Source organism: Glycine soja, chromosome 17, assembly GCF_004193775.1.
Source record: "Glycine soja cultivar W05 chromosome 17, ASM419377v2, whole genome shotgun sequence".
NCBI lineage: Eukaryota > Viridiplantae > Streptophyta > Magnoliopsida > Fabales > Fabaceae > Glycine > Glycine soja.
Genome location: NC_041018.1, coordinates 13705942 through 13721927, shown reverse-complemented (window position 1 = coordinate 13721927; position 15986 = coordinate 13705942). Strand labels below are relative to the sequence as shown.

Below are 15986 nucleotides of genomic sequence, written 5' to 3'. Positions count from 1 at the left end.
AAAACACAATACACAACGAAGGTGAAAGGAAGGAATCTTCATCGCCACCAACCCTCGACTTCTGTGTTCGCATTCAAAGGCAAACTCCATCTGTCGCATTGCTATTCTCGCCAACAGCCATATTTTCTATTGTTTGCAGATTTATAACTCATCTTCCCACATGAGGTTGCACACAGTAATAAAAATTATCTCTTACAAACTCATCTTCACATATGAGATTGCACACAATAATGAAAGTGACGTCTCACCCTCCAAAGCAGGTGATTGTCTTTGGTTTCATGTCACCGCAATGGTTGTTCCAATGGCTCCGATGATTGTGCTTGCAGCAAACAATGGAGAAAAAGTAGGAGAAAAGAGTGGGAATAAAAAGGAACATAAAGGAAAAGTGAGGGAGAAAACACATTTAAAGGGACACAGGACACAGGCTAGAGGTTGTCATGAACCTTTAATATTTTGATCGGTTCAGTAGTTTTAAAAACCCTGGTTACAGTCAATTCTATGGACAGGTATGAGCAATTAACCAATATATGAGAATATATTCTCTTTATTCTTCATTGGTTATAATATTATGTATTACTATGCCTATAAATCGATTGTACAACATCGTGAATTTGAAGCGAATAAAGGAACCTAATTCGCATAGACTTGGAGCCAATAAGCATTTTGATCCTTCCACTTTGGTAGAAGGGTCGAGGCATTATAATCCAAGGTGCTTGTATTGTATTCATACCATACAGCCACGCACAAATTGCACAAATATCCCAAAGGGCATGGCAAATAAATTAACAAAAGAATATAGAATGGGGCTTAAAAAATAGGCCCAATTCATGCCTGATTGGAGCTAGTTCCTTTCAGCTCCACTGGTATGGACCAAAATAAAAAGTTGCACTTGTTTCTCTGACAGAAGATAAATCTTCAATGCAGCTACGGAGTTACCCTTATTCTTTTCCACCTCCTCTTTGTGGATGTTAATTGGAATACAGTCCATTTACATCAATATGCGTAAAACAGCAAGACCAACAGCAGAGATCGAAACAAGTGTTCCTATGCAGTATTTTATGACATCATATTTGGCTGCTTCCAGTTGTGCTCTTAAAGAATGGATCTCCTGAATATGAATTATAGCAAAGGGTGTTTAAAATGCAAATAGCCAAGTTTCCATGGGATGAAATAACAACTTCTAAATGTCACATAAGGCTTGTTTCATAAACTTATCCAGAAGCACTTCAAGGGAAAAAAATAATAAGTAAAAAATGAAATAAGTTTGTACATGAGCTAAAATTCAATTATGCATAAGCTAATTTGTAGAAGTTCTCACATATAGTATCTCTAAAACATCGAGAATTCTACAAATTAGCTTATGAGCTTACGAAGAAACTCATTTTATTTTTTTTTTCTTGTTTTCTTCTCCGCTTTTGGATGAGCTTACCCAGACAGATCCATAATTGCTTACTCTATCAAGTTTGTTTGTCAGGTTGTTAGTTTCAGCATTCTGATTAGACAATTCCTCCCTTATTCTCCTGCATTTGTAGTGACTTATCAGCAGGAACAGATAAAAAAAGAGAGTCTAACAAAAGTTCTATAATCATTGACAATCCGCATATTAATTCTTAACTCTTACCCCCTTTCAAGGTTCAAATCTAATCGCTGCCCAGCAGTGACTTTATCTATCTCATGCCTGCATCACAAAACATGTGATTGCACCATAAAAATCGCAACAGAACAAATGAATACATCTATAGTAGTTGATCAAGGCCAATTGTTGAAACTGATAAAGCATACCTCAGCTCACTACGCATCTTCTCTATATCATTCCTAAGCTTCTCAGTCTCATGTTGTAAGAGAGAAAAATGGTGTCCCTGAATTACAAGTTTTTCAGCATATTACAGCATCACGCAAACAAAACCAACCTCATCAATATCAACATAACAAATTGAGGTAAATAAAATTACAAGGATAAAGAGCAAGTGAAATTAAGACCAAGAAATAAAAACAAAGCAGTTCCTAATGTAAAATTGATATCCTCTCAGCATAAATGTCTCAACATAATTGCAACAGAAAGAATCGTACATACTATGTATGTATTTGGCACCCCATGAATTACTACCCAATCATTTGAATTACTCACCTAACTCCTAAGCAAATGTTGAGGGACATGCAAAAGACATTCTCCACATATCTATTACGTATTAACAAGTATATTTAAGGTGTAGGTGCAGGAGTTGGACCTTTCCATTTGGGGGAAAAACTAGGGACCAATAAGGTTTTCTGTTTTCACTTGTAATCACAAAAATCCCACATTTCCATTTGAAAACAATGTTTTCATTGTTTCCTATACAAATATTTTGTAAACAAGAAATAAAGTTAAAACAAGGAAGCATTTTTATAATTAAAAGTGAAATCAAAAAATGAAAAAGAGAATATTTTCGCAAACCATTCAGTTTCTAAATTAATCTTATGCTTCCCCATTATTAAACAAGAGAAACCTTGAGGATTGCAATTGTTTCCCCAAGACATCCTACCATTGTTGTCAAACTCTTAATTGAACTTGTGGACTCTTAAGAGTTTACGATTCTAAGTAGAGAAAACATTTTTGGATAAACTCATGTAAACTTGCATAAACTCTTTAAGTGAAGTATCGAGTCAATGAGTTTCCCATCGCCAGTCACTTTCCAGGCACTGCCACCGGCCACCGTCAGAGCTCAAGTGACCTCTCTGGCCGACAAACCCACCATCAGGAGCACCCACAAACAATCCACCCAATGTCATCGATGGCACCACCATCGGACACCAGGCGCGCCCTCACGCGGATATCCTAGGCTCACCAAACAGTATCAACGCCAAAAGTTTTACCAGCACGTCCGACCGACACCTACCCCAAAAGTTAGGGGTCATTTCATGTTGATTTGGCGGTTCTCCTTTGTTTTCCTTTTCCGTGCAGCCCTTCTTCGGGGTGAATAGTACCGCACAGCTGCTCTGTCCTTGTTTGGCAGACTCCCAACGCCTTTTCGTTGACCCTTAACTTTGACCACTGTCGCCCATCCCGAAGACCGTCACACTAGTCTTCTCTTCCTCTGCCTCAAGGTGTCCCCAATGGACCTTTCTGCTTTTTCATGGGTGAATCGTGCCTATCATCATTGCCGAAGACCACCACGACGTCCATGTGCGCAACCAACTCAAAACACAGCCGCAAGCGACCCCACACAGGGCCCTAGTGCGTGAAGTTCATGCACACGACGGGTGACGCATCTCCGGTGAGCGTCACATTGGTCTTCATTGTCGCTGTTCGGGTTTACCACATTTGTAACAAGCTTGGTTCATATCACACATATGCTCCAGCTTGAGAAGGAGTATGAGATTACGTGAGATTATGTCTATTATTACTGATATCGTATTTAATATTAGAATATCCTACTTCCTATTAATCACTAATTGATTGATCTTGTAATCAATATTGATTCCCTTTACCATATTATAAATAGCATGAGGTGTGGTCTATAGCGACACACAACATTACACAGTACATCAAATATAATTTTTCCCCATAATGACCCCATAGTTACAGTGTTCTATGCTACTCATGCATTGGTTTTGAAGCAAACATAAATGTACCATTTTACAAGGGCTCAAATGATTTCAAGAAATTAGCTCTTTTTTCAAATATTTTCACTTTAGAAACTTATATTTTCGTGAACTTATGTATGATGTGATCATTAAATAGTTTGATGTACTATCAACATTATTGTGGTTCGGTACTTTGCTTTATTATGGAGTTGAAATGGTGAATGTGTTCAGAGTATTATGCTATGCATATATGTCATTAATAGGTTTTTCAATATTATTTTTATTCATATTAAGTAAACTGTTATCTATTTACTAGTTGAGTATACAGAAGCTCAACCAATTTAAGTAGAATCTCAAGTTTGCCAAACTTTCATCCTACCATCACTAGAAATACATGATAATTTCAAGATAACATAGAGCCCATTTAATTTAAAGATCTTCGAAATTATTTCAACCAAATGCAGTTCAATAAACAAACGTTTAAACATCAGATATAACCATTTTAATTAACCACCGTAGAAAATTAGTATATTGCAATTATTTCTGCCTCTAAATTAAAATTTGTGATTGTTTTCTTCCTTTTCCTTCTCCACGCTATCTGGTTTTACAAACATCATATGTTACAAGCTTCCTCAGAGGTTTGAACATGTCATTGACTATCTTATGCAGCACAAAGTTAACAACTAAAATAAATATAACATAATTATGAAATGTGACAACAAAAGTTGAAGAGTTATCAGATCATGAGTTTCTACTAAATCTCATAATTGAATTGTTTCAAGAAATCCGACACTGAATAATTCATCATGGTCACACCAAAGTACATTATGGTATGGATGCTAGAGACAACAGAGAAGATCATCTACAAGAGATGCATTGTGTAGAAAGAAGGGGAAGAAAAGAAAAGAAAGAGAAATGCCAGCCTCAAAAGATATGGAGAAAAACAGTGAAGAAACATGTGATCAGCTTAAACTTATGTCTTCATTCTAATTACTTTCAGTTTCAGAGAACATGATCAAACAACGCCATTAGCATCTTCTATTGCCGCATTAGATTTAGAACAAAGACATTCAACATGAAGAAACAACACTGATCAGCTTAAACTTGCGTCTTCATTCTAATTACTTTCAGTTTCATAGAACATGATCAAACAATGTTATTAGCATCTTCTATTGCTGCATTAGAACAAAGACAACAACGGGCACATTTCATTCACCTAAAAATGGAAAAGCAGGATGCACAATTCACTAAAACATTCTGTCAATAAGCAAATGTAAAAGATACTTTTCATCCTAAATGACTGTAATTCATGGAAGCCATATTTATGACAGTAAAATAGAATGCCTACTGCCTGCACTGATTATAAGCAACACACAAATCTTTCATTCAGCCCTAGCATGTTCACTACCAGTACCAAGCCCTATGACATCCACATGCACCAAAATCATAAACCTCAAACTCGACACATAACATAACATCCACATGACTACGGAATACCTGTGAGCTCTGCACCTCCGCTTTAAACTTAGACAGGTTGGATTCTTGCATCATTTCAATCTTAACGAGAAAATTGGCCATAGCAGCTCACATTAGTACAAAATATTAGGGGCAAAAACGTGAAGGCGGATTTTAAATCCACAGAACCAGAACCACAAAACAAAGATTGTATTTGGCACTAAAAGGGTCTTACTTTCTGCATCTCACCATTTGATACCAACGACTGAGACACATTTTCGAGACTGTCATTCAAAACCTCAGTTATGGCAGCGGTTATCGCCTCGGCTTGCTTTGAGGGCACTCCTTCGCCTTCCAGTCTCCTAACCTATACACACCAAAAATCAAACAAACAAATCACTCACCCTTCTTCAGAATTGCAAATAAAAGCAAAATCCAAACAAATAAGAGTCAAAGCAAATAAGTAACAAATAGGAAAGGAACATGTATGTAAATTATTATCATTATTATAATTACAAGGGCCAAGGTGTCAACGAGGAACAGGTGTTTGCCGTTGGATTTCACCACTTGGGAAAAGTGTCTGGTCCCCGAAACAGGAAATGAATCAAGAATTGCTCTTTGGAACGAGTGTTTGCCGTTGGATTTCACCACTTGGGAAAAGTGTCTGGTCCCCGAAACAGGAAATGGATCGAGAATTGCTCTTTGGAACGACGACGACACTTCCAATTTCGAAGCCCCGAAACCTGGAATTGAAGATAACTGCCACACCCGCCTCCGAACTGCGGCCATTTTCGGATTCCAAGAACAAAACCCTCAGGCGCTTCGAATGATCAAAGCAACCTTCGCAGCAAGTCAACTACAAATCGAACAAACAACGACAACCGACGATTTATTATTATATCCGCACGAAGAGAGCGCAGAAGTTTGTTTTTGTTTCAGCGTAAACAAAAAGGAATGATGGGAATGAAAATGGGGAAATTGAAAAGAGAAAAAGGAAAAAATTGATTGGCATGGGGAAGTATGAAAATGGACGGTTGTACCTTAAGCAATGGCCAATTGGAGGAGAGAGAAGGTGCTCTACGTCGTTAGGCGGTGGTGGTGACGTTGTGATGAGTCATCAAGTCTGACGAGTTCGTAAACAAAGGTGGTGGCGTGGTGTTGTTCCTAACAAAGGGGAAAGAAAAGAGACGGTGCAAGCAAAAATGCACTGAAATTATATTAATTATAGGAAAAATAAAAAATGAAAAGGAAAATGTTTTTATTAGAATGCCAAAAAAATATACAATCCAATGATTTTAAAATACATTTTCTGCTTTTCAATCAAATCTTGACAAATACAAAAGAGTGTTACAAGAACGAAGTTAAAATTGAAATATTTTTATTAAAATACTTAAAATAATATTGTGGATACTTTTTAAGTTCTCTTTTAATTTTATATTAAATATTTCTCATTTTAATTTATTGATCTAAAAAAATCATCCTTAATTTGTAATAAGTATTATATTCAATCAATACTGATTAACACTTAATTTTGTAATAATATTGTGGTTATTTATGCATGCATCAAGAATAAAATGAACACAATTGCATGATTTTCTTTCTTAATCTTTTGCCTTATGCATGCTTTGAAATCTATTCAATCAATTATATATGTTAATTAATTTTAATTTATCAGTAAAATATTTCACCTTTGTTATATATAAAAAACAATACAAAAATATTCGCTACATTTTTAATGAATTTAAAGTGTGTTTGAAATCATGGTGAAAAAATTATATTCATTGCAAATTTGACCTTACAAAAAATTTAATTACTGTTATGCAAAATTGACTGTCTCAAAATCTCGGTGTGACTAGAATTGATAAAAATAGAATCGATAAAAAGTATGCTAGAGTTAAAAAAAATTACACTAAATTCTATAACAAATTTGCTTTCAATATAAAACATTGAAGCATTTAAAAAAAATTGATTTGTAGATAGGAGAGTAGGTAAAGGAATAGAAGAGACCCTAGACAGGAGTATCAAACCAGTATATATAAATAAAAGAGAGAAAACAACATAACAAAACACATGAGAAGACTATACCAAAACCACCATGGGGAATCAGAGGATCCTAAAACAAGGCAGCAGATTCCTATTTCTAACAAAATCTCTCCTAACAAAAGAAATCTGTGATGTTCCCACAAAATTGGCACACTTGTCGGGGTAAGTATTTCCTTCCCTATACAAGTGAGAAAAAACAAAAATCATATCTTTACAAAGAGTTAATTATTAGTTTCTCCATCGTCCAGGAAGGCTCCAAGGGACAATCAAAGGATCGTTGAAAGCGTCAATTACCAATTGAGAGTCTATTTCCAACCAAAGGTTATGCCAATCCCTTTGGTGAGCCCTTTCAATGGCTCTAATATAGCAACGAATAACTCAGCAACAAGAGTGTTTCATGGAGTTAGCCATATTACCCTTCTTGAAGCAGCTAGTCGTCAGTGCAAAGGCTGAGATGATGAGGCCAACAGCAAAGTGAAACGAAATAATGATTTGCTTAAACCACTTCTGGTTTCTAGCAAATCAGATAAAAGAAATGAATAACAGCTGCGGTGACTACGTCCTTCAGCTGGGATCCTTGTAATTTCTTTATCACCCACAAGTTGTTTTCAACAAATTGCAAATTTAAGGAACATCTCAGCAACATGGATTGGAGCCAATTCCATATGTTGGTGGCAAAAGAGCACGTAAGGAAAAGCTGATATGAAGATTCTTCATTTCTACCTCAGAGGCTGCAAACAGAAACAAGGTGACTACCTCTATGCTTAAGGTTTTCATCAGTTGATAGCCAGTTATAAAGCAAACGCCAAAGCAAGATTGAAGCCAAAACTAGGGGTGTTCACATGTCCACCTGTCATACAAATCGACCCTATTATAGTCGGATTTCTAGAGTGTTTGGTTGAATTCAATTTGAACATAAATGGATTGGATAATGGATTTTATTTTTTTAACTCAACCCAACCTGATCCAACTCATATCTCATACAATTTAATTTGTTATATATATAAAATATATTAATAATTTTTAACTCACATAATTTATTAAATTACTAAATTAAACCACTTATATTTTTTTAAGTTATTATTTTTATCTTTATCTTGATTTTGTTTGTTTTCACATGCTAATATCGTATTTTATTTCAAACATAAAAATATGGTACTAGTATTGAAATCATTAATTATATTAGTCAAATATTTTCATAATTTAGTCTCTTTTGAGTGTATTTAATCATTATATATTTACAAAATTTTAGACAAATAAATTATTGTTCTAAACAAAATTATTTTTTTAGAAAATAAAAAAACATTTAAAGAAATATTTAGACCAAATTAACCCAACTCAATTCAATTTGTTTATAATCGAATTAGGTTGTGTCGAATTAATTTGGGTCTATAAAAAAAATTACACAAATCCGAATCAAACATTGCTATGTGCACCAATGAAATTGCTGATACACCCAATAATTTCATGATTTTCCCATTTTACCCTTCCGTAAAAGGGATCCATATGAGACTTACGGATTAGCTGATCCGTATGAAGCTAAATTCGTAAGTGTTCTTTCTTTAATTTTTTTTCAAAAATATGTTTTACGAATTAATTTAAAATTAATGGAATTTGTGAATTTTAGGTTATTAACACAACACTCTAACTAACTAAGTTAATAGTCCAATTATGTTATAAAATAAATAATGTTGTTATATATAATATTAAAAAATTTTAATGTATATTTAATGCACATGTAAATTTAAATAATAAATTTTGTGATAATTAATTTTGATTTAACTAATATGAATTATTTAATTTGTATATTTTTTTATAAATACAAAATTTAACTATTAAAAAAATAATTTATTAAAAAAAAACACTTACGGATCACGTAATTCATATGAGTTTAATCCGTACGATTTAAATTCATACGAATTATGTGATCCATAAGTATTTTTTTATTTTTAATAAATTAATTTTTTTTAATAGTAAATATTTTTTTATTTATAAAAAATATATAGATTAAATAATTCGTATGAGTTATATCAAAATTAATTATCACAAAATTTATTATTTAAATTTACATGTGCATTAAATATACATTGAAATTTTTAGTGTTATATATAACAAAATTATTTATTTTATAACATAATTGGATTATTAATTCAGTTGGTTAAAACGCCGTACTAATAACCTGAAAGTCACACCTCTGTATAAAGCTTATGGATTAACTTATTAGTATCTCATTATGGAAGGATAAAATGAGAAAATCACGAAATTATTGGTGTACCAACAATTTCGTCCGGTACGTAGCAATGCCCATCCAAGCCATCTGTAAAATTTTGATGGATTTAATAATAATTTAGCCAAACCCCTACCCATATGCACCCCAGGAAAAACCACTTGGGACCATATGAGGGTAGCCCACAGACGGATTCTATTGGAACTCTATAAAAATTGTAAGCTTCTTTCAAGGAAAGAATTCCATTCTCAGCAGGACCCCATATAGTAATGTCCGAAACAAGATTGGGAGTTATAGGAACTTTTTGAATTTCAGAGAGCAGATTAAGAATTCGGAAAGTAAGCATAGAAGGAATATTCCAAGAGTTCCTTTGTCTAAAATCATAAACAGAGGCAATAAGGCTCTTCCAGACCTCCTCTTGTAGATGAAGGGCCTCAACAATGGAGGTTTCAAGGCACCAGATATCATTCAAGTTAATTTGATGGTGGGAGCCAATAATCCAACCCATACTGGCTTCCACCAAATGTTCAGAAAAGATTTATTCAAGCAATATTCTCTTTACTTGAAAATCAATATTAACCATATAAATTTTATTTAAAATCAATTTTACAAATGCACTTCTAAACACATAATTTAAGAAAAATGCTAACAATTACAAGTTCAAAACAGTTTTCATAAAAATGCCCAAAGTTTGTTTTTCGTTAAATCTTATTTAAGAAAAACAAATATTGGTACACATCATCACTTTATACATTCATGCTGTTTTCTATCGTGACAAATAGCACTGCTCTAAATTTAACTAGACTCATGTCTGTTGTAGTACAACATATATATTTTTTACATTATTTTTATAACAATATATTTCATACATAATATCAGAATACGGTCAAACTTTAAAGCAGAAGAAATGTAAACAGAGAAACAGAGCGGCTCCATAAAAGGTTCACTGTGTGCAAGAAATGTTGTTATATACAGGATAGTATGTATCCAATTGAAGCTGGTCTAAGATCTTTTGTGTGGCCCACGGATTAGACGAATGGCCTTCAATGCAATGCAAAAACAAACACCCATTTTATTAAACATTAATATTCATAATTTATGAATGATATCATTGAAAATAAGATTGCGACTTGGAAAAATAGTGTTATACATTGGCAAAGAGGATGAAGAAACATCTTACATTTTGGATCCCGGGAATATCGACAGGTTGGATTCCAGCTAATCCTTTAGTGAGTAGACGGCTCAAAATTGTAAAAAATATAATGATAAATAATAATTTTTACTTTCTGTCTATTAAAAACAATACTTTAAAATTGAATCATTTTACATTTTATTAAGAAAATCCCAAATGATAACACAACTCTACAAAAGTTACCTAAACATACGTATAATAAGTAGGAAAATTCTGTATGATATGACTGTAAACACCTTATATATCCCTGTCACCCGCTTTCTCTCCAACAAAAGAACAGGGCAAACCCCACATAATCATATAGTAATTTTGTGTTAGGTGAGACAAATGGCAACTACCACACACGAAAACGGTTTAATGTTAAAAATTGATGACAACCCACGAAAGATTATGTAGTGTACATACAAAAACTTGCATATAATTTCATGTTATTCGTTTCTTTTATCAACCTTTTGCAAGCATTAATCGATCCTAAGGCTATGGTAGTGCGAGCAAACTTTAAGTATCTACAACTCTGCAGAAATTTTACCATTATGTTTTCATATACCTGGCCCGGAAGGCAACTCCAAGCATCCAGTCATTCCTTGAATAAGCATTAACAAATCTTCCTGCTACCATCTACAGAATGCCAGGATGTTCGAAAAGATTCATTTTCATTAAAAAGATGAGGAAATTCTATCAGGAGAAAAATTAAATCCTCCGCTAACCTTTCTAGCTGCTTCCCCGTTCTCATCCTTGATTGGGATGGGTGCTCCAAGAAGCACAACTTTTTCTACTAGTTCAGCTGTCAATAATAAGCAGGGCAGACATTAAAAGTAATATGGTAACCTCACTCAACGGATAAACATGGAAAGAGTATGCAAGGACATTAAATTAATGCATCCATCACTACAGTTAAAAACATAAAAGAGCAGAAAAACAAAAAAGGATAAGATTTAATATGGAGTCAAATAATCTAAACACATCAAGGACAAACAAAGGAAAAAAAGAGGAAACTGGAAATACCTACCACCGTTTTCAGTTTTAGCCAAATACTGTAGACACTTGAAAATAACTCTTGCCCCAAGTGAGTAACCTATGAGTGTCTCAGGCCTGAAATTCAGAGACCAACAATAATACATCATCTACAATTTTCTAGGAGCCAGAGTAAAAGAAACTCTGGAATTAGTCAAATACCTATTTCCCTGGTATCCTCTTAACAATACTTCAGCAAGCAACTTACCAGCTTTGTTTGATCTGAAAATCAAGATTAACTCAGCAAGTAGATAAGAGTAAACAAAGAAAGAAAACTGCTCATAACAAATTTTTCATGGAGATGGTGAAGCTATCACATTAACAACCCTTTTTATCAATAAGAAAAAGAAAAAAATAATACTCCTTGGAATGCCAAATCCAAACCACCTTGACATCAGCTTGCAGCTTTGTATATTAATAAACTTGAATATCAATGATCAATTAAATCAATACTCTTAGAAATAACTTTTACAATTACCAAATTAAAACATAATCAAAACATGATAAAAAAAAACAATGCAATCTTCAAATAATAAATTTTAGGATTCTTAGTGGTGAAAAGTGAGGCGAATTCTAATCTAATAATAATAATAATAATATGATCAATATAGATGGGATCGATTTGGATATCCATCCATTAAATTCATGGACAACTTAGATTTTCTGTATAAAAAAAATAACAATCTAAGATACTAAAGTAGATTAGTTTTATGACAAGAGAATTCCCTCAGAAAATGAAATTAATTCAAATTAGTCCCATGCAGTTGTTAAATACCCAGACTAATAATTCAAGTCAGAGTAATTCACTAATTCTACAGTTCAGCAAAAATATTTGAACCTTGTACTGAAAATTTGAACACTGATATTATATGTCTGATGTGTTGTTTTAAAAATTCACCTAATACACCTATTTATAATAACATTCTAGGATCAAGCACTATAGTAGTGCAACTAGTACAAGCTTATCCCAATAACACTCTCAACATAGTATGAATCCTACACTATAAGAATCCTAATTACTGATATTCTAACCATTTAACACCTTGAAGTGCATACATGATATTAAGTAACAAAAGCAAGCAGAAGCTTCTTCCCCACTACCAAGCAAATGTTCTATTCTAGACAGAATAAGGAGATATAATACACCTGTTAATAGCTATTGTCCATTTACTGTTTATAAAGTCAGTTGCTGCAAGTAACGCAGCTTGCCAAGCCAAAGCAGTTAAGAGTGAGCTCAAAACAGTCATCATTGCCCCTCGTTTCATCAGCTCCATCGCAAGTCCTGATGCAAGTCACAGCAATACTAACGTCATTCACAGCACTAATAATAAACTAATAACTTGGTTTTATAAGCACCCTAAAACCTAAACCAATTACTTGAAGTAAGCCAATCTTGAATTGCAGTGCTCACAGCAATCAGATTCTTAGACTCCCACTGCAGTGCATACCTAACTTTTGGCAAGACCAAATGAAAGGTCATTTTTTGGGCAGGGATCATTACCATCAATCATATGAATAATAACATCACAGTTTCTAAAGTCAAGATAAAATGAACTAAAATAAAGCTGATTTCAATGTAATTTTCTATCAACATATTGCATCAACATCAAAAATTCCAAGGTGAAAGTGAAACCTCCTTCCTTGACCAATGACACTCATTATTTAAGGAAAATATTCACTATTGTACCTCTCCAAGTTGTAATTCTGTCCTTCCCATGGCCTTATAAAATCTTCCTTTTCAAAGACAAATCTAGAGGCTAAGATCTCAACCCCTACCTAGTCTCTGCAAGCAAGCAATGTCACAAGAAAACAGGGATGTGAAAGGTATCAAAACCTACGCCTTGGTTATGGTTTTCTCCTATAGCCTTGAATTCAAACTCATCAACACCCCTAACTCTCTCCTAGCCATTTTGCTTCCAGTAAATCCAGCTCCAGCAGCTGGCAGAAGTAGAACAAAGAGATACACAAAAAATTTCATCATTTAAAAAAGGAAAATAACTGATATAAAAAAAAAAGTAGAAATAACTGCAAGATCAAGAAGGCAATTGTCCAACAGATGCAACTTTTATCACAATAACAGATAAGAACCAGCATGTACTGTGAAGAAATCAAATGTATGTCGTCACAAATCAGGATATCAGATATTAATGGGCCTGCATCACTCCTCCACTTAGTAAACTGTTACTTCCTAAAGTAAACACAAACTTTCTTGTAACCTTTAACTTATCAACAACGAACATCACTCTCTTAAAAAAAAACATCAAACAACAGCAAGCAACAGTTGGGTGGCCGCAACATGACGATGACGGTTGGTGGCAGGAAGACGATGGAGGCGTGCACTAGTGGCAGGTATGAAAATTTATTTCCGGAGATCACATTCTTAGAAATATTATTCCCTGAACATTTTTGTTTGACACTAGTAAATTTAAAAAAAAATTAAAATTTATTAATTAAAAAATAAAAGTAAAAATATGTGAGAGAATGATATGGGAGAATGGTAATTATTATATAAAATAACTTTCATTTCCACAGGAAATCCTATACCCCCACCATTCTCCATGCCAATAAGTAGCAAAATAATTGTGAAAAATCAAAATGGAAATGCGTCTACGTTGTATAAAATAAGTTTTTTCGTTGTAGTATATGGCGATGAAAAAGAAATCAAAATGGAAGTGTGGTCCAATTATGTCTTCTATTTGTATGGGTTTGCCCTAGTGGATCATGTGGACCTAAGTTTCTTTGTTCAGTCTAGAACAACAAAGATCATAATTGCTAATTTCCACTGAAGGAGCTGCAATTGGAAGAAGTGGATCTTCGACTAGCTGGTGTTGGGTTTGCTTTGTACAGAGCGGATTGGGAATTCCAGCCAATTGTTTACGAGCATAGTCGTTGCTATTTATCTTGATAAGATCATGGACATAAATACGTTTGATGAATTCTTTTCGGGGTTAGTTAATCTTAATTAGCCCAAAACATGAAACTCGAGTAGCATGCATGTTGGTTTCTGTTTGTAATGGTGCTGAGGAGACTCTTGTCAACATATCCTATCAAGTGTTGACAAGTTCGAATAGTGTTGAACTTCTCCTTTGTCTATTGAAGAAAGTGTTCGGAATTAACATAACAAATTGTCTGCTATTTATGTGAACTCAAATAGATACTAAATGAAAATAAAATAAAATGAGTAGAAAAATAACACTCAAAATTTTATGGTAAAAAACCCTCAGTGTAAATAAGGAAAAACTACAAGACCTAATCCAGCAAAATATATTCACTATTAAAAATAGGATTATAATGGTCCTCTCATGATACAAGAGGACCTCTCAATCCCACTCAACATCAAAGGTTACAGTTATGTGTGTTACTTCCCTTTAATCTCTTTGCTTGGTTATTTTCACTATTTTGTATTCTCAGTCCCCCTTCTTCTCTTTCTCCTTCCTACAGGCCTAATATTTCGTATCATACACCCATCTCTCTGTCAATGTAAGTATTCAATCAATGAACTCTTAGATATCTTACATAGTATTTGTTTCCCCTTACTGTTATATACTTTAAGAATTATACCATATAACTTAGCCTAGTTAAGTTATGCAATTTTCATTGTATCAAAAAATTTAAGTAGCCATAAATATTAACCTTCCTGCATACATATATTGAATCTTTAGAGCTTAAGCAGACTTTCCGTTTACTGTTATTTTTTTGTCTTAACCCTCCATTGAAAAGGGGCCCTAACTGTTAGTTGTGTTAGTTAGATATATTAGTTAATACCAGTCAATACCATTAGTTTCTTTCTTGAAAGAAACTTGTATATAATGCAAGGATCAATTGCTCAGGACTCAGTTTTTTATTAATTCAATTTTTGAATTCGCTTAAGTCTAATCTTTAATCATTTTGGTATATTAACAAGTTTTACAATGAGTAGAGAGGGCCTAACACAACCTTCCTCATTCAGGAGGACAAGACTCTGTTGTTATCTCATCTTCAATCCCAAATGCTTCAGTTTCAATATGGTACCAATCATTAGATCAGCATACCTGTTTTCCAGAACAAATTAGTAGAAAAGCCAGCATTCATTATCCAACAGTATCAAGGGGCTTAAGGGTGAAGGGAGAATGGAGAGGGGAGAGAGAGAGGTCACAGGTTCGAATCTCTCCCATTGATATTTCTAACAAAAACTAACAAATGTTTGCCAGTATAGAGGTCACAGGGATCAAATTACATACCTGGTTCATATATATAGATTAAAATCGATGTAATTTAAGCATTTCCAACCGTATCATTTGTTTGAGAGTGTAATCAGTGGAACCCAACCTTGAACCGAATTGTTTGTGAAGCATTGTTATAAACACGATATTTCGGTGTATTGTTGATTCCATCATTTCTATTGAGCAAGTGTACATGCTCATTGCTTAGGTAGAGTTATATTTTAGTCTTAGTACATAAAACCTATGCTTCATGACATAACTTACTATCAAGGTAGATTACTTACGCCTA

The 15986-nt window shown here is 33.8% G+C and overlaps 2 protein-coding genes across 4 annotated transcripts; both read right to left on the bottom strand.

The window, feature by feature from the left end:
- Positions 1-509: 509 nt before the first annotated feature.
- LOC114393634 (protein FMP32, mitochondrial-like) lies at positions 510-6221 on the bottom strand. Of its 3 annotated transcripts, XM_028355003.1 has the most exons (9): positions 6060-6221; positions 5668-5875; positions 5536-5583; positions 5255-5386; positions 5062-5121; positions 1783-1859; positions 1622-1678; positions 1430-1520; positions 510-1108 (listed from the first exon to the last, which is right to left on the bottom strand). In XM_028355003.1, the coding sequence occupies exons 2-9, from the start codon at positions 5806-5808 to the stop codon at positions 989-991; spliced, it is 726 nt and encodes a 241-aa protein (XP_028210804.1). In that variant the 5' UTR covers positions 5809-5875; positions 6060-6221; the 3' UTR covers positions 510-988. The 3 variants fall into 3 exon arrangements, with proteins under 3 accessions (XP_028210804.1, XP_028210801.1, XP_028210803.1); XM_028355000.1 differs by having other exon boundaries at positions 5536-5875; positions 6060-6219; XM_028355002.1 differs by having other exon boundaries at positions 1454-1520; positions 5536-5875; positions 6060-6218.
- Positions 6222-9958: 3737 nt separating this feature from the next.
- LOC114391460 (transmembrane and coiled-coil domain-containing protein 4-like) lies at positions 9959-15566 on the bottom strand. Its single transcript, XM_028352472.1, has 11 exons — positions 15527-15566; positions 13384-13433; positions 13183-13271; positions 12873-12943; positions 12642-12777; positions 11658-11717; positions 11491-11573; positions 11189-11265; positions 11029-11099; positions 10470-10530; positions 9959-10330 (listed from the first exon to the last, which is right to left on the bottom strand). The coding sequence occupies exons 1-11, from the start codon at positions 15564-15566 to the stop codon at positions 10292-10294; spliced, it is 777 nt and encodes a 258-aa protein (XP_028208273.1). The 3' UTR covers positions 9959-10291.
- Positions 15567-15986: the final 420 nt, after the last annotated feature.